Raw genomic sequence first — 27,836 nt, forward strand, 5'->3', positions numbered from 1 at the left:
CAAGAAACTACTTACCGAAATGAGTTTCTGTAGCATTTAGAAGTTCTTGTTGGTATTTTCTTTCATCAAGAAAAACCGATGTTGTCTGTATATGCTAAATTGAACAAAATGAGTGCTAATGGAACCTGACCTAACAGGCCTAACCTAACCTCGTAGGCATACCTCGTCCCCGTGATGGTTTGTGGGGGCTATCGTGAATTTTTGGGGCTAACGTCAACGGTTTTTGGGGCTACCCATGGATGGTTTTTGGAGCGAACGTCAATGGTTTGTGGAGCTACCTGTGGATGGTTTTGGGGGCTAATGTCAATGGTTTGTGGGACTAACGTCAATGTTTCTTGGAGCTAACGTCAATGGTTTAATGGTACTACTTTACTATACCTGAGACACCTGGGAATCATTTCTTTCGCACTTTTTTACATTGCTAACATACTATTCTGCATTCCGGAACACTTATTTAGGTTAAATAATTGAATTTGTTAGGAAAGTAATGTATATTTCTTACATTTACGAGTACTTACTGTTCTTGTTTATTTCCACACACAACATGGCGATAGCTTACCGTTGATCGTTTCTTGAGCCAGACAAACCATTGACGTTAGCCCAAAAATTCACGATAGCCCCACAAACCATCACGGGAACGAGGTATGTCTACTAGGTTAGGTTAGGCCTGTTAGGTTTGGATCCATTAGCACTCCTTTCGTTCAATTTAGCATATACGGACAATACGAGAGCGTATTGTGCTCTCATGCAGGAAGCAAATGGCGGCAGCAAGAATAGCGCGTCGGAAATAGATTTTCGTACAAAACCACATGCATTCGCATTAAAATGAATCAAAATTACATTCCCGAACATCAACAACGCTACAGAAAATGATTTGCGTAAGTACTTTCTCCTGTAAATTTGAAGAAATCTGTCTCAGGTATAGTAAAGTGTTACCGGTTTAATAATTACTCTTTATGTCAAAAATTGAACTTTTTTTCATGGAAAAAGCAAAGGTAACATTATCGTATGGGTAAAACGGATTCCTTCAAATTTCCTTCAAATTTACAGGAGAAAGTACTTACGGAAATCATTTTCTTGAGCGTTTTGGAAGTTCCTGAATGTAGATTTGATCCATTTTAATGTGAATGCGTTTTGTTTTCTGCGAAAATCTCTGTCCGACACGCTATTTCTGCTCCCGCCATTTGCTTTTTGCATGAGAGTGCAATGTTCCGTGTGTTAAGACGATGCAACCCCGTAGCCAGTGTTTCAGCCTCGCCGTGTTTTCACTAGAACCACCTGTCGAGTTCGGAACAAGCCATTTTTCCCGAATGGGTGTCACTTATCGCACAACATTGTAGCAACATTGTGTTCGGACGTCACAGGAGAGAGCTGTTTTTACAATTTTTCTTTGTATTTTTGCTAATGGAACCTAACCTAACAGGCCTAACCTAACCACGTAGGCATTCCTCGTCTGACGTCAATATTCAAGGTTGCAAGATTGTTGTGCGTAAAGGAAGAGAATTAACGAATTACGAAAGATGGTTCCGACCCGAATGGGTGTCACTTATCGCACAACACTCTACGAACATTGTGTTCTGTTCACCGGAGAGACCTTTTTCATGTTAGGCAATACAAAGGTAACGCGTCTCTTAGCGAAAATATTTTTTTTCTTTGTATTTATGCTAATGGAACCTAACCTAACAGGCCTAACCTAACCACGTAGGCATTCCTCGTCTGACGTCAATATTCAAGGTGGCAAGAGTGTTGTGCGTAAAGGAAGAGCATTAACGAATTGCGAAAGAAAGATGGTTCCGAATTGCTGTGTATGGACAATGAACGTGGTAAATCGCAAGGTTATTTTACAAGTTCTACACGTAAATGCGACGTATTAGCATAATTTCAAATAGGGGCACGAAAGTAGATATTTTCCGGTGAACGAGGTTGCACCACTGCATAAATCGACAAAACACTCTCAGAACGCCCCCTAAACCAGTATGCTATCACGGCCATAATGTGTTACAGATTCGAAACAACAAGTAACAGTAAGTACTCGTAAATAGAGAAAATAAACATTATCTTAGTTAAAAATGCATTATTTCGCCTTAAGAAATGTTCCGCAACACGTTAGCAATGTAAAGAAGTCCGAAATATATGATTCGTAGGTGTTTCACCCATACGATAATAGTACCAAAGCAAAATAGCACCTTGAAGAATCTTTCGCAATGCACAATAGGTAAGTACGAATGTTAAAAATGACGAAATAAACGAGTGAGAGGTTTTGGGACACTATCGCAGTTTTACCGTAGTTTCTTCTGTAAAAATGAAGAAATGTGTTTCCGATATACTAAACTGTTACCAACGATATTAAAATGCTATTGTGGGTTTGACACTATAATAAACGTTGTTGTTGTTTAACATACCTGCAACTACTTCAAAAAAGAGAAACGGCAATTATGTCCACGTTCAGCGCCCATGGCTGTTATCAAATTTTCCAGACAAATAAATAAAACAATTGTATTACATCGGAACTAAAATGTACTGATTATCAATGAATGCCAGCTTTTCACCTTCCAAAAATACAAATCATCATATACTTAACCATTTACATGTAATACACAATTATTATAAGTAGAAACCACAGATTATTACCGGATTATTTACAACAAATCGGCTTTTTAGAACTGTGTTTCATGTGCGTATGACCCCTGTGTATATAAACTCTCTCCAATAGGGGTTGGAATGAATTAATAACATTATAATTCATAAAAACAGTCAATAAAAATGCGATGAAGCAAAATATTAGGTTTATTTATGCAGCAAAATTCGCCAGTGAATGTACGGTCTCGTCAAGTTTACAAGTTTCTGAATCCAGTTCGACTCCAATTTTGTAACAGAGTTGGGTGTTGGGTATCTGTACCGTGAGCGCTTCTTTACGTTCGATGCTTGAATATCTCCCGATATTTCAATGCAATGTTTGTCTACTTACCACGGTTATTGTTGCTGTCAACAAAGATGTGCAAAAAGAAGGAAGTAGAGTTTAAAAACAGGGAGTCTGGTATAACTTTTAACAGTTTTACAGCAAATATATTTTAACTTAAAGCGCCGCATTACTTTCATCCTAACTGATGGTTGAATTGGATGCAGAAGGGTAATCCACAGACTAGTCCCACGCACACAGGCTATCTTCACTTTACCACGACTGTGAAAAGCCGTCGAATTTGTCGGCTGGCTGTGAAATTTTGTTAATTTTGATATCTGAAAATGGAAAATGATATATTGGATTCATTGGAAGATATCGGGTAAGATTCTGAAATCATAGAACATAATTAGAAGTTTCCAGTTAAAAAAGGATTATGAAAAGCGCAGAAAATATTTCTTGAAGTGTAGTATGTTAATATTATATTTGTTATTTGTAATTATTTTCATCTATTGTTCTTCATTGCCCTACCCATGTTAAGCGTTTTTGTGTCTGTTGCATATGAAGTAGTGTGAATTGACATAAACTGTTTGTACAGTAGAGCAGCCTGTGTGTAAACCTGGGCCGCGCAGATTTTTCTTTCATATGTCTTCGCACAAACTTTCAAGAACCGGTAACAACCAATTGGAAATCCAAGGTAATACATTATTTCGTGTCTCCACCCGGAAGAGTCTTCGATGGCGATGTGGTAACGTCGTCGCTTTGTACTTAAGGGGTTCTGCATCCGATGCCGGGTGGATGCACATTGTGGTTTATAACAGTTATTTGATCCCAATAGTACCACATTAGAATATACGGTACCAGTTAGATAGCGTGAAAACACATGTAACTCGTCTATTTCCGAATTCTTTACATTTGTTTGATACTAGTTTACTATCCTTCGGACACATTTATTTATTTTTACAGAAGAAACTACTTACCGTAATAAGTTCCTATAGCATTGTCGAACATCGGGAAGGTGTTTTGTGTGATGTGGGAATGTTTCATAGTTGAAATTCATGTTGTTTGTTGAAAATTAATTCCCCACGAGCCATTGGCACGTGGATAGGTTAGTTCTGTTAGGTTAGGATACATAGTTAAAATTTGGTGTCGTGTTAGTATCAGGATCTAAAAATTGGAAATAATTGTGAACCATTGACGCTAGCCCCACAAACCATTGGCGCTAGCCCCACGAACCATTGGCACGTGGTTAGGAAACATAGTTCAAATTTCATCAAAACAACGTTGATACATCTTCAGGAATGTTCCGTGAAGCAGATACGTAAGTACGAATGTCAAAAATTGACGAAACGAAAAAAATTAGAGGTGTCCGAAGGATAGTAAATTTTTACCGTTAGGCAAACAGAAAATTAAATTTTAAAAGAAACCTGCTCACACATCATCTTGTAAAACTACCACGTGCTTGCTACACTGACAGGGGTTTACATATTCGAACACATGGAACATTTGATTCACGTAGTCGACGGTAAGGGTGGCACGAGCTATCCTGCAACGGAGATACATTATTGTAGAAAATGACATTATTTTCCGGCCGAATAAGTTGCACAAATGGAAAAAACACTATTCCTAGCTTCCAAAAGTCCAAAGGAACTCAATTCCGTAAGTACTTTCCCGTCATTTCTCGTGTAAATTTGAAGAAATCTGTTTTCACTATATCTAACTGCGAAAATACACATTACTTCAATATAACGCATCTCTGCAAGCTAAAAACAACCGAAAACGTTCATAAACAACATAATGCCTGTGTACGATACATTTTTAATTTGAAATATTTGGACCACCTATCACGTTATTTTTTCAAATTGGGGAGGCTACCCATGCAAGAAAGACGAACGCTGCACACACTGATTTTACTTTACGAAGTTCTCAACCTCAAAACACCCTCCTATCTCCGGCTAGAATCTACTTTCCGTCCTTTTTGCCTTTCGGTGGTAAGCGATGGGGGTTAACAACACTGCAGGCTGATGTTTGCTTACGCGTTGCGAATGCGTGTGCTTCGCTTGTTTGTGTTCGGGGTGGTGATTTGTTTTTTGCGTTCGTTGTGCATTATCAGAATGGCATACGTCTGGTTAGATGGCTTCTGGAACAGGAAGCGCTTGGCAATTACTTTCGGGACCAGAGACAAGTGTTTGACTTGGTGCAAGGAAAACGGATTGTTGAAGAACAAGATTTGCAGGATACATAGGTGCGAGATGATTCTGGAAGTAAATTATGGAGCTGTAGGAAGGTTTCGATGTCAAAAATCAGCCCCAAAAACCATGCACAGGTAGCCCCACGAACCATTCGCGGGGACGAGGTATGCATACTTGGTTAGGTTAGGTTCCATTAGCACTCTATTAATCGAAAAAATTCCTCCGTATGTTCAATTCCGCATATCTGGACAACAACGGTTTTCCTCGATTTCTTCCTACACGTTGTTTTTCCTTGCATCAGGACTGACATTTTTTCATTCCTTATACAATAAGCTTCCCTACGATATATGACACATGTTCTTTAGGAAAAGCATCTAATATATACTCTTACCCTATCTCCTCTCTTGCTTCCAATTTCATCACGATCGTGACACCAGATCACGCAGCTCCTCATCTCTCGCTATACTCGTCCACAGATCAAACTTCTTCTCCAAGAAGAATACTCTTTAGATCTTCCCCTTTCAAGCAGACTAAAGGGCATATGCAAGTGAATGAATTCTGAAAATACCTCGCAGTTTCTTAAATACAATTGTAAATCTTGCATTCCATATTTCGTATTGTGTGTATTATATACAAGGGTTGATCAAATGAAAAGGTACAAAACGACACTGTCGGTGTAAATGAATACTTTATTCAAAGTATCCTCCATAGGCCTGAGCACATTGATCCCATTGATGAACGAGCCGAATGATTCCTTTTTCCCAGAATTCCTTTGGCCGTGACGCGACCCAGTCCTTCACAGCGTCCTTGAGTTCATCGTCCGAGGTGAAGCGCTTTCCTTTGAGATGCTTTTTCAGGGAACCAAACACATGGAAGCTGACATCCATCTTTACCGCCAACATTCGCAATTTGACACGTTGACCACTTTGCACTAGGTCGTCCACCTTGTCGAGGAGATCGGCCGTGATGACAGAGTTCGTCTGGCCCAGTCTCGGGTCATCAAGCAAACTCTCACGGCCTGCACAAAACGGGCACTCCATTTCCTCACTGATTTGCCAGACACACAGTCTTCCCCGTAAACGTTCACCATCTGGCGATGAATATTGGCCGGTTTAACACCTTCCACTGTCAGAAAATGGATAACGCCTCGCTGCTCCTCAACAGTCGAATTTGCCAATGTTAACGCCATCCTGTCCGAACATGCACCGCCGCGTCACTTGGAGGGCGTTCTGTATCGGAGCCTCTGCTCTCTCCTGCGCATGCGCGTTCCCCTGCATGCTCCGATGCCGCGTGGCGACTCCAATCGCACCCCTACTTATCACGCTACGTTCTCCCATCGCGGCATCGGTATTATATAAACGATTCCATTGTTACGACGTTTCGTACCTTTTCATTTGATCAACCCTTGTATTTTGTGTGCTATATTCAGGGCATCAAGACTTGTGTGTATGAGTATAATGTGTGTGTGTAGACATATTTGAAATCACTAAATGTACTGTGTGTTTAATATAATAATGTATGGTAAGATTTTACAATACCGGACCATTCCCCGATTTCGAATTTCTAGACGTGACCCCCAAATATTAACTGCAGATTTGTGATCAGGAGCCCAAAATCATTAAGTATGCAAAATATGAACGAAATCGGAGAATGGTCCGGTATTGTAAAATTGCTCCTAATGTATAATTTTATGTATATGGTTGAGTGGAAGAAAAGGCTTTGTACGGTTTGACATGTCCTTCCCGGACGTATGAACAGTCGGCTGAAGTACATCATCCCGCCTGATAGATATGAATCTGGAAATAGAAGTTACGAGATTAATGGAAGTTCATGTGATAATTTTTGTGCTGCTGTTACTATGATTTTTAGTGCATTTCGTTATGATGTAAAAAGTTGTTCTTAAATTGCATAATCAAGATAAATATATTCTGAACCTAGATGTTAACACGTAAGTCCTGAGTTTGTTAATTTACTGCAAATCTTAATGTTTTCCCGTGCCCTGGGAGGTATCACGTGTATACCGATATACAGTCTCATGTTACTCATTCTCAATTGGTATTGAGATAAATCTATTCTTATGGATATTAATATGCTATAGTTGAACCTGGCACGACCGTGTCAATAATTTGGCGGACAGAACGTGGGGCCACGAACACATTGTGCATTAGCTACGTTAATCTTTGGTAACGTGTTTTAGATTTGCAGTTGACTCAGAACTTTTGATGCGCAACAATGGAAAAGAAAATATTAAGAAGTGGAACCAAAGCTTCATGTGTTGATGAAAGCACAGTTCATGTGTTTTGCTGTGAGACTACATCAAGGCTTGATGATACGTTTGTTTGCACTGAGTGTCACAATACTTTTCATTTGAATTGTGCAAAGTTAAAGTCACCAAAGGAAAGTAATTCTCCTGGTGAATTAGCATGTCTCGCATGCAAAGAAAAACTTGCAGTTCCTGTTGTTCCTGTTACTGCTGATTTGCTTGCGTCATTGCAGCGAATGCTGGAGGCAAATTCCAGCAACCTGGAAACTAGAATCGAGAAAAAAATGGCCGAAAATTCTAGTAATCTAGAACTTAGAATCCAGGAAAGGATTACCGAAAATTCTAGTAATCTAGAACTTAGAATCCAGGAAAGGATTACCGAAAATTCTAGTAATCTAGAACTTAGAATCCAGGAAAGGATTACGGAAAATGCTAATAATCTACAATCTAGAATGCGGGAACATTCTGATAGCTTGGAGGCTAAGTTACACGAGAACTCTAGGAGGTTAGAGGATAAACTCCAGGAAAATATGAATATATTGGAGCACAGTTTACAACTAAAACTAGAAGAAAGTAGTAGAACTCTTGAGTGCCGGCTAGAAGCAAGGATGGAGGAGAAACTGTCCCATAGTTGTTCACAACTCGCTGCGTCCAATTCAGAGATGGGACGGAGGATCGAACAACTGACTCTGCAAATGTCTGAGGGACAGCAGAAATTGAACGAAAACCTTGAAATTGAGATGATGAGCTTACGTCAAGCGTGTCAGTCAAATTCTCAGCAGCTGGAATCTAAACTCCATGAAACAGTTGTTCTGTTGAGGGAAGAAGCTGAGCAGACCAAGGAGGACTTCCGAAAGGAAATCACTGAAACACAGAGTGGTTTCAGGGAAGAAATGTCCAGAGAGTTGGATAACCAGGTGACCAGTATGGCATATCAGCTGAGAGAGAACTTGAATTTGCGAGTTGTAGAGACGGTGGCAGAAAACCTTAAAAGCAGCACGGAGGGTCCTAGAGAGAATGCTGAAGAGTGGAAAAATGATATGGAATCCAAACAAGGGAAGCTTTCTTTAGACATGCGTAATCTTTGTGACGAAGTGGCTCAAATTTCAACCACTTTAAGCAAGTTGCCACTCTCCGGTGAACCAGAGTTACCGCGGATGGACCAGCTGGGCCCGCCTTTTCGAAGGTTGCTGTCTCCTAGTCGTTCTGAGGTCTCTTCGGGGCAACGAAACCGTACACATGTAAATAAAAGACGCCACAGAGAGATCGTTTCCAGTTCTTCAGGCAGCGAGTCGATTTTATCGGAAAAGAGAAAAGAAAGAAAATCTCGAATCAATGCTACGCGTGGTGGGATGACTCCCCGGATGGCTGACCTGAATTCCATGCGGAAATTCGATGGAAATATTATAGCCACTTCGGCTGAGATTTATCTCAAAGAATTAGATACCAACCTTGAGATCCTTCAGATCCCGCATAGATACAGGCTGGAGATTATTCCTCGTTTGCTAACGGGCATGGCTTATCATTGGTTCTACTCTCATAAGAATGATTTCCACACATATTCAGATTTCCGTAGGGCGTTTAAGAGGCGTTTTGCGTCTTCAGAGGCAAAAGAAAGGGAGTTGGCATCTGTTAGGGCCAAACGGTACAATAAAAACAATGACAATAGTTTGGAAGAATATGTTTGGTCTGTGTACTCTGCTTACAGAAACCTGAGTAGCCACTACACAGAGCATGAGGTGGTAAACCTCATAATCGGCCAATTGCCATATAGAGTGAAGCAATTGTGTATGGCCCACGCACCCGTAACTGTTGATTTGCTTGCAGATTTTGTTAAGAGATACGAGCAAGCGGAAGAGCAGGATGCTTGGCGAACTGCGTGGAGGAAGGAGAATCCTACTCACCAGAACAACAGAGATATTCCAGGCAACTCGGCAAACAGAAACCCGAGGGTTCGTATGGTCCAGAGGCAGAATAATTACCGTGAAAATCGCCCTGCAGGTCCATATAGAAACGGCAATCGTTATCGTCAACAAAGCCAAAATAGGCAGAGACGTGAGTATGCTGCTCCCAGATACGAACCTTGTGAGAGACCACGAAATGAGAACCGTGTATCTTCACCGGAGCACAGTGAACCTTTGAGGGAAGGTCGTAGCTCTCCACGATTCCAAGCGGCGAGCAGTGGCTTACAAACAGATGCTGCAGTGTCGTACCCTAGTAACGAGCAGCAACAGAGCGTTGAGCTGACCAGAAATTTTTGCTGGGAGAATGGAGCAAATCTCGACCAGGTGCGGGATTTTACCCCACGCCTGGCATAGAAACGTCCCCTTCTGATGTCGGGCGGTCTCGGATAGAACTGGGGCCTGCAGAAAATATTTCACAGTCTGTAAATAATGAACTGAAGCTGGTGTTTGTTATTAATCATGAAGAGAGTGAGTTTCTTTACAATTTGTGTCAGGCTAGTCAGTCTAAAAACTTTGGAAGAGCGCCTGAGTTCAAGGCACGTGTAGCAAATGTTGATATCACTTGTATAGTGGACACTGCAGCTGAAATATCTGTTCTGAGTCTCGAGATTTGGAAGAAAATAAAGCAAAATTTGCCAGGGGCCATGTTACAAGCTACTCCAGAGGTACGACTTATTGATTTCGCTGGAAAAAGTCGAACTCGAGTTGTGGGAAAGCGCAGAATCGTGCTGGAAATTGCTGAGAACACCATACCTTTAGAAATTTTTGTTGTGAAGGATTTGCCTTCAGACTTATTATTGGGTTATTCGTTCCTGCAGAAATATGAAGCAGAGATCAATCTCAAGCATAAGAAGTTGTATCTAATGGTGGATGGAGAACCAATTGAGCAAAAGCTAGATGATGATGATTCCGTTGATAAGCAAATGAGCGTCCGGAGGATTGAAGCTAGCTACGATAAATGGGCTACACCGCTAGAGGATATAAGGGAGAAGATTGACTCCAGTGAATTATTGGCTAAGGAACAAAGAGCCGAATTGTTCGAGATATTTATTGCACATAGTAAGGTGTTTTCAGAGTGGCCTGGCACGGAAAAGGACTTAGTTTGTGACATTCATCTGTCCAGTGACGTTCCAGTGAGTCAAAGACTTTATCCAGTTGAGTTGCAGAAATTCTTACGTTTACTTCACGTGTATTGCCAGTGTGTCTACCTGATATTGTTCAAAAGGCTCTTCAACATTGTCTCATTGGTTGATAACAATTACAAATTGTTTTTGTACGTGAAGTTCTATCCAAGATTGTACTACATTTCTAGCCCGAATCCGAAGAAGGTGAGAAAGACTGGCAGAGTAAGGTTGTTCAAGTGCAGTTAAGGGAACGATATTCTGTGCAGAGGCGGAAACTGAAGCAGAAGTGCCATGCTTTGCAGTTGAAGGAGGATGACCTGGTGCTGCTAAGAAGTCATCGTCCAAGTTCAGCTGTTAACCGAACCATTTCCAAGTTGTTTTATTTGTGGACAGGACCGTTCATAGCTACCCAAGTGAAATTCAACACGGCAGTGTTATTGGACACAAAAACTCGTAAGGAAGTGTGCAAGGTAAATTTCGACAATCTGAAGATTTTTAATTGTTCTCCAGACATGAGGAAAATACTTTTAGAAGGTTGAATCCAAAATCTCCTAGACTGTGAGTGCTTCCACGAGTCGTCGTCGATTTTGTTTCTCAATGGAGGGGGCGATTGACATGTCCTTCCCGGACGTATGAACAGTCGGCTGAAGTACATCATCCCGCCTGATAGATATGAATCTGGAAATAGAAGTTACGAGATTAATGGAAGTTCATGTGATAATTTTTGTGCTGCTGTTACTATGATTTTTAGTGCATTTCGTTATGATGTAAAAAGTTGTTCTTAAATTGCATAATCAAGATAAATATATTCTGAACCTAGATGTTAACACGTAAGTCCTGAGTTTGTTAATTTACTGCAAATCTTAATGTTTTCCCGTGCCCTGGGAGGTATCACGTGTATACCGATATACAGTCTCATGTTACTCATTCTCAATTGGTATTGAGATAAATCTATTCTTATGGATATTAATATGCTATAGTTGAACCTGGCACGACCGTGTCAGGTTTTAAGTCCGCCATTTAAAACAAGACGTTAATAAATAAATAGTAAAATAATAATCTTCAAAAAGCATGCAAGACTTTCAAAGGGTACTGTAGGACTTTCTTCTTCACATTCTACATATGAAAAATCATAAAGATCATTTGAACAAGCAGCATGTACATAGAATCACTTTTGCAACATCCACAAGTACATAATATTGTGTTCATTCGTTCTTTGTGGTAGCAAATTGTCATGTAAAGTTTTCTGCTTCATATCCTCCTTAATGTTGTAGCTATTCAGGACCTCTGCTTGAGGAAGATGCCTTGGAGAAGGCAGTGGAAGGAGGCCCAAAGTCAGTGGAATACACAGAGTTGGTAGCCTGGCTGTCAAAGGAATTGAAGACCTTGTGCAAGCTGGAAGAATGTGTGAATGCAATCACTTCCTCAGAAGATTCCAGCTCCTTTGTGCTGGAGCTGAGCAGCTTCCTCAAGGAGCTCGGTAAGTTTCCTCTTCACTTACTATGTGGTAACAGTTGGCGGACATTGAAAGTGGAAATAAAGTTTTGGTATGACTTGAGATGACCGGACCCTCTCCGATTTTCTTCATATTTGACATACTCACTAATTGAGGCCTCCTAATCACGAATCTGAAGTTAAAAATTGTCATTCACGTCTAGAAATTGTGAACCATTGATGCTAGCCCCACGAACCATTGGCGCTAGCCCCACAAACCATTGGCACGTGGTTAGGTTAGGCAAGCATAGTTAAAATTTGGTGTCGTGGTAGTATCAGGAATAAATATATTTGGTTGTGAAACAAAAAAATTTGCGAAAATCGACAGTTTCCATTCCGAAAACTAACACCTTATTTTCGCTTATTTTGCAATTTCTAGACGTTTCCGACAAATTTTAACTTCAGATTCATGATTAGGAGGCTTCAATTAGTGAGTATGCCAAATATGAAGAAAATCAGAGAGGGGTCCGGTCATCTCAAGTCGTTCCAAAGTTTTTAGCAGCCTCATATATTCTAGGCTATCTCCGGAGCCTAGATTAAATACAGGAAATAGTCGACTAGCAAATGTGACTGATGCTTCAGTCTCTAATAAAGACCACGGGGTAAAACGATAGTTTACGGGCACCTTTACTTTAGACCATCACCTGCACTGACTAGATCACCAGGCTTCATCCTGCCGATTCTTTCTTCCAATCACCGCCTGAGGCAGCAGGGCTTAAGTTGGCTGAAAATTCCCGTCTTCAGTCTTCCTAGCGGTAGAACCTCACAGCGATGCCAATTGTACAAAGCTCGCTAACAAGCATGGGATTTTTTCCAGGAAAGGGAAAATTTTGGTATGAAACTACTATTACAGGAATGGGAAAAGAGACATGTGATAGGGAATTTTTCCTCGAGCCGGAAACAACACTGTTCCATCGAACACATGCAGAAGCGACTGACCTTCAACCAACCACGCTTTACAATGATGACGATGTTGAGAATTTACTCGGCTTTTGCATGAGGATAAGCTTCAAATCGTAAAGATATGCAGGTGTATGGCATCCCAAAGAAGAGAATAATGGATTTTATTTCTTATTTAGTGTTGCTTTTCTGCCACTTTAGCTAATCATGAGGTTGAGTGACAATATGATGAAATTGATGAAGGGTCATTCACAAAGAATACTCATGTCCATGCCTGGATTTGAACCCATAGTACTCGGTGCTAATAACCATTTTACCACAGAGGTCGCCAAGAGAAGAACTGAGTTCTTGTTCAAATTAAATATTCAAGGTAAGACGTTTAATGAGACAGTGACATTTTTATAATTTACCCTAGAACACTGACCTTATTTTACCTGTAGTAGTTACTAACCATAAGTAAAAATGACTCACCTTCTATTATTAATGTTTTTAGCAAAGAATTAACTAAAATTGTATATTTTGGTTATAAATATATATATATATATATATATATATATATATATATATATATATATATATATATATATATATATATATATATATATATATATATAAAAGTTGATAAGTAAATGAATATAAAATAAAAGAAAAGAGAACTGTTTTACATGTGCATGTTGGACCATCTTTGCTTTGTTGATAACTGGAAATAGGCTTGTTGCACTTCACACGGTATGTAGTTGGCCTCCCTGATGGCGCATTGGTAACGTCGTTGCCTTGTAATCAAGGGGTCCCATGTTCGACACCTGGTGGAGGCACATAGTGGTTCGGATCCCACTTTATTTATTTATTTATTTATTTATTCCTTGTTTTGGATGGCGAAGTTAAGGCACAAGCCTTTTCTTCCACTTAACCATCTCTACATTACATTTTATAAATTGATTTTTATAGCTAACTGTATGTTAAATATATAAAAAAACTAAATATTTAAGATACCAAGAAATGAAATCTATAAAAAACTAAGAACATTGAGATACCAAAAAAAAAAAAGAAAAAAACAAGAAAAAATAAAAGAGAAAGACGCAAAAAACATAAAAAATAAAGACAAAAATACATACACACTAAGTAAAAAAAATACACGTAAAACATAAACACACACGCAACAAACATAGTCAAATTACAGAAAAAGTCGGTGGGTGTTGGTCCTACCAGTTTACACGAAGGTTTAATTTTATTTCCCTGTTTTCAGTTCTGGTAAGTTGACTCCAGAAGATGATTTGTTAATTTTGATTTGAATTGGAGAAGAGAAGAAGAGTTTCTTATGTCTTTGGGGAGGTCATTCCACTCTCTGGTAGCAGTGACCGTTAAGGAATTTCCATACAACGTTGTCTTGTGGGAGGGAATGGCCAGCAGAGAGTTGTCTCTCGAACGGGTGGCAAAGGTGTGTGCTGAACTTATGGGTTGAAATCGAGAAAGTAGGTAGGACGGCTCTCGTGAGTTTACTATTTTGTAGAGCGCTGTAAGAGCGTGAAAGCGGCGGCGAGTGGAAAGGTCGAACCAGCCTAGGTCCTTGAAAGCCGGGGTCAGGTGGTCAAAAAATTTGATATTATAAATGTAGCGCACACATGCATTTTGTATTCGCTGTAGACGTCTTGCTAGTTCACCGTTGAGGTCAACATACGTCAAGTCACAGTAGTCTATATGAGACAGAACTAACGACTCCACGAGTGTTTTTTTTACTTCTTGTGGTAAAATATTTTTAAGGCGGTACAGCGAGTGTAATGCTGCGTAGGATTTTTTACATATGGCCTTCACATGGTCACTCCAAGTGAGGTTTTCGTCCACAACGACTCCCAGGTCATTGACCGAAAGCGACAACGAAATGGGGTTTCTTTCGACAAGAATGTCACGGATGGAGGACTTCTCTGTTGTGGAAATGAGCTGACGTGAGCCAATTAAAATACATTTCGTTTTCTCAGCATTTACTCGCAGACCGTTTGCCTGAGACCACTTGCAGACGTTCATAATATCATCGTTTAGGGCTTTGATGGCCATATTGATGCTTGTTTTAGGGAACGACAAATAACATTGGACGTCATCAGCGTACAGATGGTAATTTGTCGATTGAAAGTTTCCAGCTATATCATTTACGTACATGGAGAACAGCAGCGGAGACAGGATGCTACCTTGGGGTACACCACAATTCGTCGGCAGCCACGACGACTTATTGTCAGAAACGAATGTGCATTGCTGTCTGGCTGCTAAATATGAGCGAGCCCAGTCAACAGCAGGTTGGTAAAAGTTGAAATAAAATGACAATTTCGCCAGAAGGATATCGTGGTCTACGGTTCGGAAGGCTTTGCTGTAATCGAGGAGAACTAGCATTGTCAAATATCTCTTATCCATCGCCGACCTTACATCATCCACCACTTTAATGAGCGCTGTGCTGGTGCTGTGATGTGGTCGGAAACCGGAGTGGAAGGGGTTTAACAATTTTTTCGATTGCACATAGTTAAAAATTTGCTCGTGAACGATGTTTTCAAATACTTTTGACAAAGTTGGGAGAATACTGATCGGTCAAAAATCTTCAGCTCTTACTGGGTTGGTGATTTTAGCCAGGGGCCGTATGTGAGCGAGTTTCCAAATGCTTGGGAATGTGCCAGTGTACAGGGATGTGTTGAAAATATCTGCAATTGCGGATGAGATGTGGGTAGCGATATACTTTAACATGTTAATAGAAATTTTGTCTGCTCCGGTTGCATTGGATTTGATTTTATTAATTGTAGTTTGGACCTTTTCATGTGTTATAAAAGAGAAATCGAAACTATTGTTGTTGCTTTTATGAACACTTATGGAGTCAATTGTAGGTCCAGTCCTGATTAGTCTTACTGTGCATTAAGTGGACTTAATACAACAATTCAATCGGTACAATATCAGACTTAAAGCACCAACTCAAACAAGCAAACACAGTATGTAGTTGTGTATATTCTTTTTGAGTAGTGGAACAGTCTGCAGTACTTCCTGTCTCCTTTCTCAGTATTGTTTGCAGCTGTCTCCGTAGAATTTCAAAAATCTGAATCATTGACCTGGCTCTGGATCAATGTTTTTTGTGTGTCCAAGTTTAATGTATACTTATATCTTCTCTTTTCTTATATTTATTCATTTAAACTGGTTTGTTTTTTGAAATAAAGTCAGTTTTACCTTCAGTTCTTCTTTGTCAGGAACTATAATGTGAGCTTGATCTCGAATTGTCTTCTCCGTTTTCTGGCTCACAATTATTTACCCATTTCTGCTTCCTTCCCTTTCCATCTCTCCGGTATTTAATAAAGCAGATGTTGAAGTTGATGTCCTGGGTTTGATTCCCGGTGGAGGCACATAGTGGTTCGGATCCCACTTTAAACTGTAGGTCAAGTCCTGATTAGCCTTTCTGTGCATTAAGTAGACTTTAATACAACAATTCAATCAATCAATACAATATCAGTAAATTTATAAGAAAGATGCTACTATTATTCAGTCATACATACTGAACATGAGACAGTTTTACTCACAAACATGTGTGAAACATGAGTAAGAATTACTCCTTAGCTTCTATTAACAGAGCAGTAGTGCAGAGACAGTAGATGACATGAACCCCTCGCTTTGGCATCTTGTTGAGAACTAATGGCCCGAAGCCTATCTGGGAGCGGGTGCCAGTCCGATGCCATGGAAGGGGTAATCAGAAAAGTTTGGGAGTGAGTAAATTTTACTCGTGGTTAGTGCTCTAGGGTTAAATTGTAAATAATTTGTAAATTGTAGTGTATGTATTTTTTATTCACAATGTCACATTACTTCAAAATCCAAGAAATTGAACTAAAAAGATCCTTCCATTTGAACATTATATATGAAGAGATAGCCCAGGTTTTGAACCCAGCCTACGCCAGTGGTTTTTAGTACACACATAATTTGTTACAAACATCATTGCACAGACAGTATGCTAATGTTGAATGTGGTATCATGTAGAGCTTTGGTGCTTTATTCAGAATTATGCATCTGGTGGATGTAAAGTCATTTTTAGTAGGGTGTAAGAGGCAATTGATAAGAATTTTAAAAAATGAAACCTTTGGGAAGTCAATCAAATAACAACTTAAGTTTACAGAATGTTACAAATTAAAATATTTTCTTAACTTATCAATCACAAGATTTATGGAAACAGTTTTCACTACAAGAGCATCAGTTTCATTTAGAGTAACAGGCTTGAATCGGCAGAGAAACTTGAAAGCTTATTACTAGGGCTGGGAAGTTGATGACCTAAAAATTACCTGTACAATGACCTTAAAATTCTTAAAAAATTACATAAATATTATTTTCGCTCTGAAAATGAAAGCTTGCTTTTCTTATATACATAGGTATTACAAGAGAGTAATTGAATAATTTGATAAAACCCATTGTTTGTTGGTTAGAACTACTGAAGCAAAGGGATAAAAGCAATTAAGTGCTAATGTAGTTTTCTTTATATTTACTTCAGGTTACATAAAATACACCTCAAGGTTTTTCTGCATAAGTCATTCATCTTCTTTCAGAGTGGACCTTCCACGATACAGTAGTTGGCCGACATCTGAAAAACGGTTGTGTTTCACGAACATCAAAAAATACCTTTTTTTAAATATTGTGGCTAATTTTACTTTAAAACCACATACCTATTAAAGAGATAGTAGAAGCCACCAAGAGAGCCTCAAAGCCAAAATATTTTAAGTTTGCTGGAGGAAAAATGAATTTACCACAATAAATGACCGTATTTTCGATTAATGGTGAACTTGCTAAAAGGACCATGTCAGGAAATGTAAATATGTAAGTTATGCTAGCAAATGCATTTAAATTCATGAAACAACAAGGGAGGAAGAAAAAACTCAAAATGAAGAAAAATGCAATAAAAACTGCAAGAAATACTGAAAAATAAGCTAAAAGGGGGAGGGAATGCAAAATAAAAATAATATTTTCTGGTTCTAACTGAGGGGAAACAAACTGATATCAGGCTTAGCATTGTTTTTGTGGCTCAGAAAAAAATATGATTTGTCATCAACTTTCACTTATTATAAGATTTTCCTGTTTTATACATCCAGTCTTGATGATCTCAGTAGAGCAAAATGTAAGATTTTTGTTTGATTTTACATGTTGCCCGCATTTTAAGTTTTTTAAGCATGATCCCCTGAAGAACTTAAAATCGAGGTTCCACTGTTGAAGAATTTCGAGTAAAATTTCAACACCGTATGGACAATGCAGGAGCTGCTTGTTCGTTTGCAGTGGTAGCAGAGTCCAGTCTTGGAAGCCAGAAAGTAGTGGCAATGGCCTTGGCATGTTGACCACATGTCACCCAATGAAATGCTACTAGGCAGGTCCTGGATTTCAAAAAATATGTCCTATTGTGGCGTTTTAAGTATTATTTGTCTTGGTATAGTATGGTACAAGCATGGTTAGCTGGCAGAACAGCCTCAGGCTGAACCTCGCCCACGCAAATAAAGAGTTTGAATTTGAAAGCATATAAACACAATTTTTGATGTAACATTTTATGAGTATGCATGCTTCCTTCATCATGTATACTTGGGTGTGTTTGCTTTTAATCCAGTGCATCCTTGGCTTTCAGGCTGCCCGTACGGCTCCCTCACGGAAGGCCATGTGAGCGACCGGCTGCAGACCAAGGAGAGCCGCCTGCTCCTCCTGGATTTCTTGCTCTCTGAGCTGGAAGCAGCGAGGATGACCTATGTGAATAAACCTGAAGTAAACAAGAGCATGCAAGTGGAGCTGGTACGTTCTGAAATGCTTTCTTAAGAGTCTAGTGCTTTCTCAAATGTATCACCATGTTTTATTTTGGGATTTTTGTGCTGATATAGATTGGCAGTGGTGAACAAGTGAACTGGTGGAATCGGGAGAGGGAGAAGTGGGTGACGGTTCTGATTGTTTCATTATTTTTTTTCAAATTCTCCTTGCAGGAAGACTAATTATTGTAGAATTTTTGTAATCATTGTCACATGAAATTTGAACCTTCCTTAAATTAATGAGCACTGTTTGCATTTCGGAAATAAGTTATTTATGTTGAAAAAAAAAGACAACTTAAAAATTACCTTACGCAAGCATGTGCACTTCCCATGGACAATGTATTTTCCGTTGACAAGCGACTGTAAATATCATAGACTAGTGGGAATTAATGTAGAAGTAAGTCTGAACCTTAGTAGAATGCATTTAGGGACACTATTTTAATGCTAAAAGAACCAAACCTGACCAGCCTAACCTAACTACGAAAGTATATATAGAACAAAATCTTAAGTAATCCGTAAAAACTCCGCAGTATGTGTTAACAGAAACCGAACCACGTTAACATTGCATTCGTAGCATGATGAAATCGCAAAAAAAAACAAAAGGAACTTGGGCTGAGAAGGGAAAGTAAATGCTGCTTGATTTTTAAGCAATCCTCTAGACCAGATAACTTGATATAATTTCAAAGCTAGGCTGTACTGGCAAGTATTTCCTATTAAGAAATTTCACACTGCTTTAAACTGTTTGAGAATTGTAAGCATCCTAAGTAAGATTTTTTTTCAGTTTATTTCATTGTTGCAGTTAGAATTACTGCTGAGAGAAGGAAATAACTTTAAGGAAATAAAGTTACTAATGACTTTATGCATTAAAAGATACCTTAAGATTTTAATGATTCACTGTTACCGCTCACTTATTCCAGAATTTTTTAAAGGCAATTTTTTTCTTTTTCTTTTTTTGAACTGTGATTGTTGTGTTCAGCAGTCATGAAAAGCATCTCCGTTATTGATGTTGGTGCCCCAGTGTCACCATTTTTCTTCTTAAAACAGAAGAGAATGTTTCACAAAGTAACGGTGAATGGTAAATGGAATTTTTTAATTTTGAAGGAAAATGTTGAGTGTCAATATTGTGTGTGTATTATGTTTCTTTTGTGTACATATTTAGTTTGCAAATAGGAATAGAATATGTAAGAGTTTGTTACAAAGTGGAAAAGAATTGTTTTTGTTTTCATTTGTAGCAAGAAAGCTCAACTGCAAATGATCTGAAGACGATGCTGATAGCTTTAAAGTTCCCGAAGCCTCCTGCAAATATAACTCCTGCACTGCTGTTTGGAAAAGTTGAACAGAAGGTTAGTAACTTGTGAATTCTTCCCTCAAAGTGAGGTTGCCACATAAAAGCTACGTTTAAGCCATTTGTATTTCTATAATACCACCTTAAGAAGCAAACTAACTAGTTAGATTAGTACCATGAAAACTAGTATGTTTTTAGTTGAATAGCAATTTTCAAATGAAATATAATAGTATTCATACATAAATTATGCAATATCGAACAGTAACGGCTGAAGTAAGAAACTGTTTTCATTTCCAGTTGAAGGAAGTCTTAAACAAGGCCTCGCCAGAGCTCGTGGGGAAACCTCTTTTCGTGGGAGTGTTGAGTGAGAAGCAGTGGCACATTCTAGGAGAAATCCAAAGTGAGCTTCAGCAGGAATATCGGATGCGAAGGGAGATGTTGATTAAACGGTTGGATGTGACTATCCAGTCATTCCAGGCAAGTGTTACCTTGTTACACAGGAAAGCTAGTTTTTATGTGTGATAATTTGACTTTGTCCATTTCTAAATTAGATACAATTATTTTCATAATTTTGTCTTGTGAAAATTTGCATCTTATTTTTAGGTAGTAGCGTAACATGTTTTCACCCTTCCAAATTATATTATTTGCATCTATATTCATGTGTTAGTAATGGAGTACTTGTAAAAATAAATCACCTCAGAAAATAATAGCAAATGCTTCCTGTGAAGAAGAATAAAACTCTTTTGAACGTTGTTAGAATATTATGCAGCTTTCATTTGTAGGAAGCTATCAGTGAATGGAGTGTAAGTATGATTTGAAGAGAGGGAGAGTGTTATATGAATTTGAGATACATAATGCATGCACCAAAATATTTCTGGACGTTACCGTTGGGGTTAGAATCTAATAAACTTTTATTCCTAATCGTGGTGCTGCATATATATTCAGCCATCCCTCTAATATAATGTTTATCAAAATCAACAAACTAGTAGAAATGTACAATATTAATTGTATCATAAGGAATAAATTGTTTATCCTATTTAGTAATTGTTGTAAGCTATTGGGCAAATTTTCAAAATATTCTCGGGCGCATGGCAGTTTTGTGAATATTATTGAAGAAGAATTGTTATTCATAATTGGGAAAAGAGAGACGCGGTAGTATATAAATATGGAGAAACTAGTATTCACTTTTCTCTCAGCCAGAGAACTACAAACAAAAGATGCACGCCAAACAACAGTACAGCAAGTTCCAAGGAGGATGATGGCAGTGGCCACTGAAATTAATCGGAAAAAAAAAACAGCTTCGCGGATAAAAGTGAGTACTAGTTTCTTCGTATTTATAAGAATTGTTAATAACTCCAAATTCAACTAAATATTTTTTTTACATAATTTTAGTGGTCAGAGAGGGTAAAAAATAAAGAAGATCAGATTGCAGAAATGTACCTTGCGAAAAGAAGGCCACTTCTGGTGGAACCAAATGTCCACTTGTCGGATCTCCTCTCTGCTCGAGAGGACTTGGCCATCATTGAGAAGACCAGCAATGCTTCTGTGAGGAAAAACACTCAGTCTTCCATCAACAAAGTCATTATTGGAAGGGTGAGCACTATAGTTTGTTTTCTTATTCAATCTCCTTTAAAAAGTTTTCAGAAGTAGAAAAAAATCATTACTCGCGAGTGTGTGACATTATTTTAATAATTGTGGTCAGTTGAACACTTACTGACTTGGAATTTTTTGTAATGTATTGAATTTTGTGTATTGTCTGTTGCTTTTTAAAACATAAAGCCTATCTTTTAACACAAAGAGATAAAATTGGCAAAAAACACATCCTACTAATGACCAACTGGGTGTGTGAAGTGCTCTGTTAGAACACTAACAGAGCAATTAATTTGTGTACTTAATACACAGTGTAGCTTTTTTTGAAGAGGACTGAAACATGCCTGCTAAATAAATGCATGTCTGTTTAATGAAACGGTTTGGAACAGGCTTTTTCATAAATAATAGAATTATCTCTGCTCTTAAAACTATAGAATTTATTAATGATAGGATATCATATGCAGTTTTACAGGGTAGGTGGTGTAAAATTATTTTAATAAACATACATGCACCAACGGAAGATAAAGATGATAATACTAAAGATGATTTTTATACAGAGTTAGAACAGGTCTTTGATAAATTTTCTCAGTATGATATGAAAATTCTGTTAGGTGACTGTAATGCACAGATTGGCAAAGAAGAGACATTTAAACCCACGATTGGTAAAGAAAGTCTTCATGAATTAAGTAATGATAATGGTATAAGATTGATTACTTTTGCAACCTCAAAGAATTTAATTGTGAAAAGTACCACTTTTAAACATAAAGATATCCATAAATATACCTGGTCTTCTCCAGATGGTAAAACTCATAATCAGATAGATCATATTCTCATTGATAAGAGAAGGCATACTAGTATAATTGACGTTCGTACACATAGAGGTGCTGACTGTGCCAGTGACCATTATTTAGTAATTGCTAAATTAAGAGAAAGACTCTCAGTGATAAATCATAAGCAACAAAATCTAAAAGTTCTAAAATTTGATACAGGAAAGTTTACTGATGAGAGAATTAAGAAAGATTACCAAATTAAACTGTCAAATAGATTTGATGTTTTGCAGGATTTAAATGATGATGAAAATATAAATGAAACAGACGTAAATAAGAATTGGGAGCACATACGTAATGCAATAGAATCAGCAGCTAAAGAAAGTATAGGATACCATAAACCGAGAAAAAGTAAGCCATGGTTTGATAATGAATGTCATAATCTAATAGAAATAAGAAATCAGGCTAGACTTAGATGGTTAAATAACTCTGATGATACAAATCTAAACAATTATAATAGAATAAAGCGAGAAGTTAACCGCACGTTTAGAAGTAAAAAAAGAGATTACTCGAAAAGCAAAATTAACGAAATTGAAACAAACAGCAAAAATAAAAATATCAGAGATATATATAAAGGTGTAAATGAGTTTAGAAAGGGGTGGCAACCTAAAGTAAACTTGATAAAAGATAAAGACGGTGATTTTCTAGCTGACCCAAGCGATATTCTAAATAGATGGAAAAACTACTTTAATGACCTTTTAAATGTCCATGTAGGAGATAAATCAGAAGGAAATGAAGTCCACACAGCAGAACCTTTAGTTCCAGAACCTAACTTGACTGAAGTTAAAGATGCTATTAAAAGACTAAAGAATAATAAAGCACCTGGCATTGATTTAATACCAGCTGAATTAATTAAATATGGTGGAAATCAAATTCATAAATTAATTTAATATGGAATAAAGAAGAAATCCCTCAACAGTGGAAAGAATCCATAATTGTTCCTGTGTTTAAAAAGGGTGATAAAATGAACTGCAATAATTACCGTGGAATTTCTCTACTCTCAACAACATATAAAATATTATCTAACATTCTTTTAACAAGACTAACCCCATATTCTAATGAAATTATAGGTGATTATCAATGTGGATTTAAACGTAACAGATCAACTACAGATCAAATTTTTCACATCAGACAGACACTTGAAAAAAAGTGGGAATATAATCAAAATGTCCATCAGCTATTCATTGATTTCAAAAAAGCATATGATTCTGTCAAAAGAGATAAATTATATAATATATTAGTAGAGTTTGGAATACCTAAGAAGCTTGTTAGTATGATAAAAATATGCACCAGTGAAACAGAAAGTAAAATTCGTGTGGGTATTAATATGTCTGACAAATTTACAACTCATGATGGGTTAAAACAAGGAGATGCATTATCTCCATTGCTCTTTAATTTTGCCTTAGAATATGCTGTAAGGAAGGTAAAAGAAACTAAAGAAGGACTAAAATTAAATGGTGTGACTCAGTTGTTAGCATATGCAGATGATGTAGACTTACTGGGGGATGATGTGAATACAATTAAGAATAATGCTAAAATATTTTTCAAAACTGCTAAAGAGATAGGTTTGGAAGTTAACAAAGAGAAAACTAAATATATGCTTACAGGCCGAAACAAAGTGTTAGATAATAATCAAAATCTAATTATTGATAACAACTCGTTTGAACCAGTTTCCAAATTCAAATACTTAGGAGTAATATTAACAAATGAAAATTATATTAAAGAGGAAATAAAAAGTAGGCTTAATTCAGGCAATGCATGTTACTTCTCTCTTCATAAACTTTTGTCGTCTCGTTTAATATCTAAGAAACTAAAAGTTAAAATATACAAAACAGTAATTTTGCCTGTAGTATTATATGGGTGTGAAACTTGGTCCCTTACATTGAAAGAGGAACATAAATTGAGAGTATTTGAAAATAAGATCCTTAGGAAAATCTTTGGACCTAAAAGGGATGAGGAGACAGGTGAGTGGAGAAGGTTACATAATTTAGAACTACATAATTTGTATTCATGTCCAGATATTATTAGAATGATTAAATCAAGAAGACTTAGGTGGGCAGGTCATGTGGCTCGAATGGGAGAGGAAAGAGGAGTTTACAGGATTCTTGTTGGGAAACCTGATGGTAAGAGACCTGTAGGAAGGCCAAGACGAAGATGGAGGGACAACGTTGAGATGGACCTAAAGGAAATCGGTAGGGATGGAAAAGAGTATATAGAACTTGCTCAAGATAGGGAAAGATGGAAGGCCTGTGTTGCTGCAGCCATGAACCTTCGGGTTTAAGAAGGCTAGGGAGTTAGTTAGTTAGTTAGTTTAATGAAACGGTAAATATTTTTAAAAAATGATAACTTGGGTGGTGTATTGAAAATTTGACTCTCCATCAGGGATTGAACATAAATCTCTATCTTTGGGCTACCAATCTAGCCTCGAACCTTACTTCAAATTTTACTACAGTGTATGTACTGCAATATCAAGTTCCCTGTGGCTGCATTTAGATATAGAGCAACTAGTGCCATCTCCTTGGAATTTCAAAAAATCATCAGTGGTTTGTTCTCTCCTTAATTAGTGTATGTGACTAAGACTAAGTTTTTGTCTTATAAAAATGTATTTTATGAAAACAAGCTGCATTAATGGTACCTTTATAATTGCAATTCAAACATAGGATTGGCAAATTTACGGATATGCTCTGATATTGATACTTCCTGATTACTGCCTGATATTGATAAGAGGGGCTTCAATTCAGTACAGTTGCATGCATTCATGTAATACTCGCATCATTCATTAGGTATACTGGGTAAATTTGATATACATAGCCTCCTCTTCACTCAGGTGCCCGACAGGGGAGGACGTCCCAGTGAGCAGCAACCGCCACCGCCTGAGATGCCTTCGTGGCAGCAGAAACCTTCGGGAGGGTTCCAAGGAGGTGGAGGTGAGTGTCATTTTTTCTCTGTGTTCATTCTGTTTCACCAGGTGTTAGTTTCCAGGACTCCAGAAATGAAATCCTCACTGTACGTATCTGGAGGTTGTGAATTAAACTACTCACTTGTAATCCAACAGATTACTGCTGTTTATTTCATGTGTAATTTCTAGTGAATCACAGCAGTGAAGAAGGACTATGAAGGGGGGAGGGGCAGAATGGAAATGCCAATGCTACAGTCAGAACTTCAACCAAGTACCTGCATTTGACCTATGAAAAAGGTAACATCAAGGTTTCCCTGTTGGGGTAAACTCGGGCAGGGATAAAACGATCTGCATTGTTTGCAAGGAAAACTGTGTTCAGAGGAAGAAGCCCCCTGCATGCTTACAGGTTGAGGGGTTTGTAGGGAAAATAAACTTTAAATCGTATCTCGTGAGGACATTGCGAATTCAAGATTGTATGGTGAGGTTTGCTTGTAAACTCTGGCACTTAGGAATAAATGATGGCCCAACCTCATCAGTCCTTTTAAACTAATAGATCAGGGCTGAGCTGATACAACTTTGAAACCATGCCGATAATCCTACAGATTCTCACCAATTCTGATACCGATTCTTGAAAATTGTAACAATTAAAAGTTGTTCAAAATATTGATTCTTATTATTGTAGTATTCCACTCAAATTATAAGCATGAGCTTACTAGTTTTTTTCCTTGAAAATGTTAAAGCGTTTCATCTAATATTAAAATACCTGTTATGTAATCAGAAAACACAGTTTTTCATACAATATTGGTGCAAAATAGATAGGAATTTTGAATTTTGTATAATTTCTATGAAAAATTAGACACTGCAAAGGCATGGTGTTATGATCATTTTTGTGAGCCCTGTGAAATATCAAAGTATCGGCTGGTGTCAGTAAATAAAATCCAACAGAAACTTTCTGACGCATCAGGTGGGCCCTATAATAAATTTGAAAAAAAAAATTGATTCGCTTCATTTTTTCCTTCGTTTTTGCCATTTTTGGCTAACTTGCAAAAAGTGGATGAGTGATGATATGATGAAATTGATGAATAGACAAACAGCTAGGCCAGGATTCGAACCCAGGACCCCTGGCATTGTAGCACGATGTGCAAAACTGAACAAGTGACCGTGGTCAGTCTGCATGTTGCAGATGGCCAGATAGGTCCAATCCGGCCCTCATAGTCCTTGTGATTCTGTTTTGTAATGGCCGGTTGTGCAAACAGCTCCATTCTCTCTGTCCCTGCTACTGCAATACTTACATTTATGTGCATTGCATTTGACTGGTTCTTGTGTGCTTTGATTCTCCAGGAGGGTAATCTGAGTGATTCCTTTGCTTTCAGGAGGAAGAGGCGGCGGTGGGTATCGTGGTGGCGGAGGAGGTGACAGGGGTGGACGAGTGCAAGGAGGGTGGAATCAAGGTGGCGATGGAGGACATCAAGGTGGTGGCTACCAAGGAGGAGGAGGGTACCAGGACAGGGGCAGAGGGGGATACCAGGATAGAGGAGGCTATCAGGACAGAGGAGGTGGAGGATATCAGGATAGAGGAGGCGGAGGATATCAAGATAGAGGAGGTGGTTACCAGGATAGGGGCGGAGGGGGATATCATGGCAATGGCTACCAGGGTGGATACCAGGATAGAGGTGGCTACGGAGGAGGTGGGAGGGGACGTGGTGGTCGAGGTGGCCGTGGAAGAGGTGGATATCAGCAAAACAACTACCGGTAATGTTGATTGTTCACCAAGGTTATTGCATATGTTTCTTCTCCTTTATTTGAGAACGCGATGAAACAAGTTATTTTTCATTTAATCACGGATCCTCCATCCCAAGTGAACTGACAGACTGTCCTGTTTTGTTTTTGAAAACTAAAGATTAATGGAGAAAACTTTGTTCCAAGGAGTAAGCAGTGCCAAACGGAAACCAGCTTGTACTCGAGCCACACATCACCAAACGTACAGGCAGCAGTTTCTGTGTGTGTATATATAAATCTGCTATGATCGTGCAGTTTCAGATCTGAATGCATATTTCAAAAGAAGGAATGCTTGCTTTTCTGTTTATATCATTATGAAATGCCATAAATAATAAATATGTATTAATACATTGTGTAGTCTTTAATATTCCCAGTAACAAAAATGTTCATATCTTTGTTGTCTTTGTGCCATTGTCATGGAAGCTTCAGGATAGCTTGGCAGAACCAATCTTACGACGTGGTGCTTCACCACTTGCAGGGAGCCTCCTGCAAGGTACCAGCATTGATGAATGTCTGACCCTACAATGATCCCTTCATATTGCCGAAGATGGTCTGGTCTAACCAGAGGGAGCTAAATCCGGTGAATATGAAGGATGTTGCAGGACTGTGTCCCCCCATTGCCTGTGCAGATTGTTGCCTTGCATGGTCATGCAAAAGAGGCACAAGCAGGGTGTTCCAAAACACAAATGCCAATTGTTTTCCACACGTCAGAGCATGGACTGTTGTTTCTTCTCAGGGGGTGTATCTGAAAAATGACTCTCCCTCAGTCACCAAACAATGGTAGAACTCAACTGGATGGGTGTCATGGTGTAGTGCCAGTTAACTTGAGCC

The 27,836-nt window shown here is 38.4% G+C and overlaps 2 protein-coding genes across 5 annotated transcripts in view; one reads left to right on the plus strand and one right to left on the minus strand.

The window, feature by feature from the left end:
• Positions 1-2,603, minus strand: part of LOC145978860 (uncharacterized) — a 57,234-nt gene extending 54,631 nt beyond the window's left edge. For all 4 annotated transcript variants that reach the window (XM_083111748.1, XM_083111747.1, XM_083111745.1 and 1 more), the window contains exon 1: positions 2,403-2,603. The gene's annotated coding sequence lies outside the window, so the exon portion shown is untranslated. The remainder of the gene's footprint in view (positions 1-2,402) is intronic.
• A 549-nt stretch (positions 2,604-3,152) lies between these two features.
• LOC145979008 (protein FAM98A-like) lies at positions 3,153-27,355 on the plus strand. The gene is made up of 8 exons (XM_083112068.1): positions 3,153-3,281; positions 11,717-11,922; positions 18,454-18,614; positions 19,858-19,968; positions 20,208-20,387; positions 21,303-21,503; positions 25,155-25,254; positions 26,600-27,355. The coding sequence occupies exons 1-8, from the start codon at positions 3,244-3,246 to the stop codon at positions 26,980-26,982; spliced, it is 1,380 nt and encodes a 459-aa protein (XP_082968194.1). The 5' UTR covers positions 3,153-3,243; the 3' UTR covers positions 26,983-27,355.
• The last annotated feature ends 481 nt before the right edge of the window (positions 27,356-27,836 follow it).

The sequence above is a fragment of the Lepisma saccharinum genome, chromosome 25 (assembly GCF_977018435.1).
Source record: "Lepisma saccharinum chromosome 25, izLepSacc3.1, whole genome shotgun sequence".
In the NCBI taxonomy this organism is placed as follows: domain Eukaryota; kingdom Metazoa; phylum Arthropoda; class Insecta; order Zygentoma; family Lepismatidae; genus Lepisma; species Lepisma saccharinum.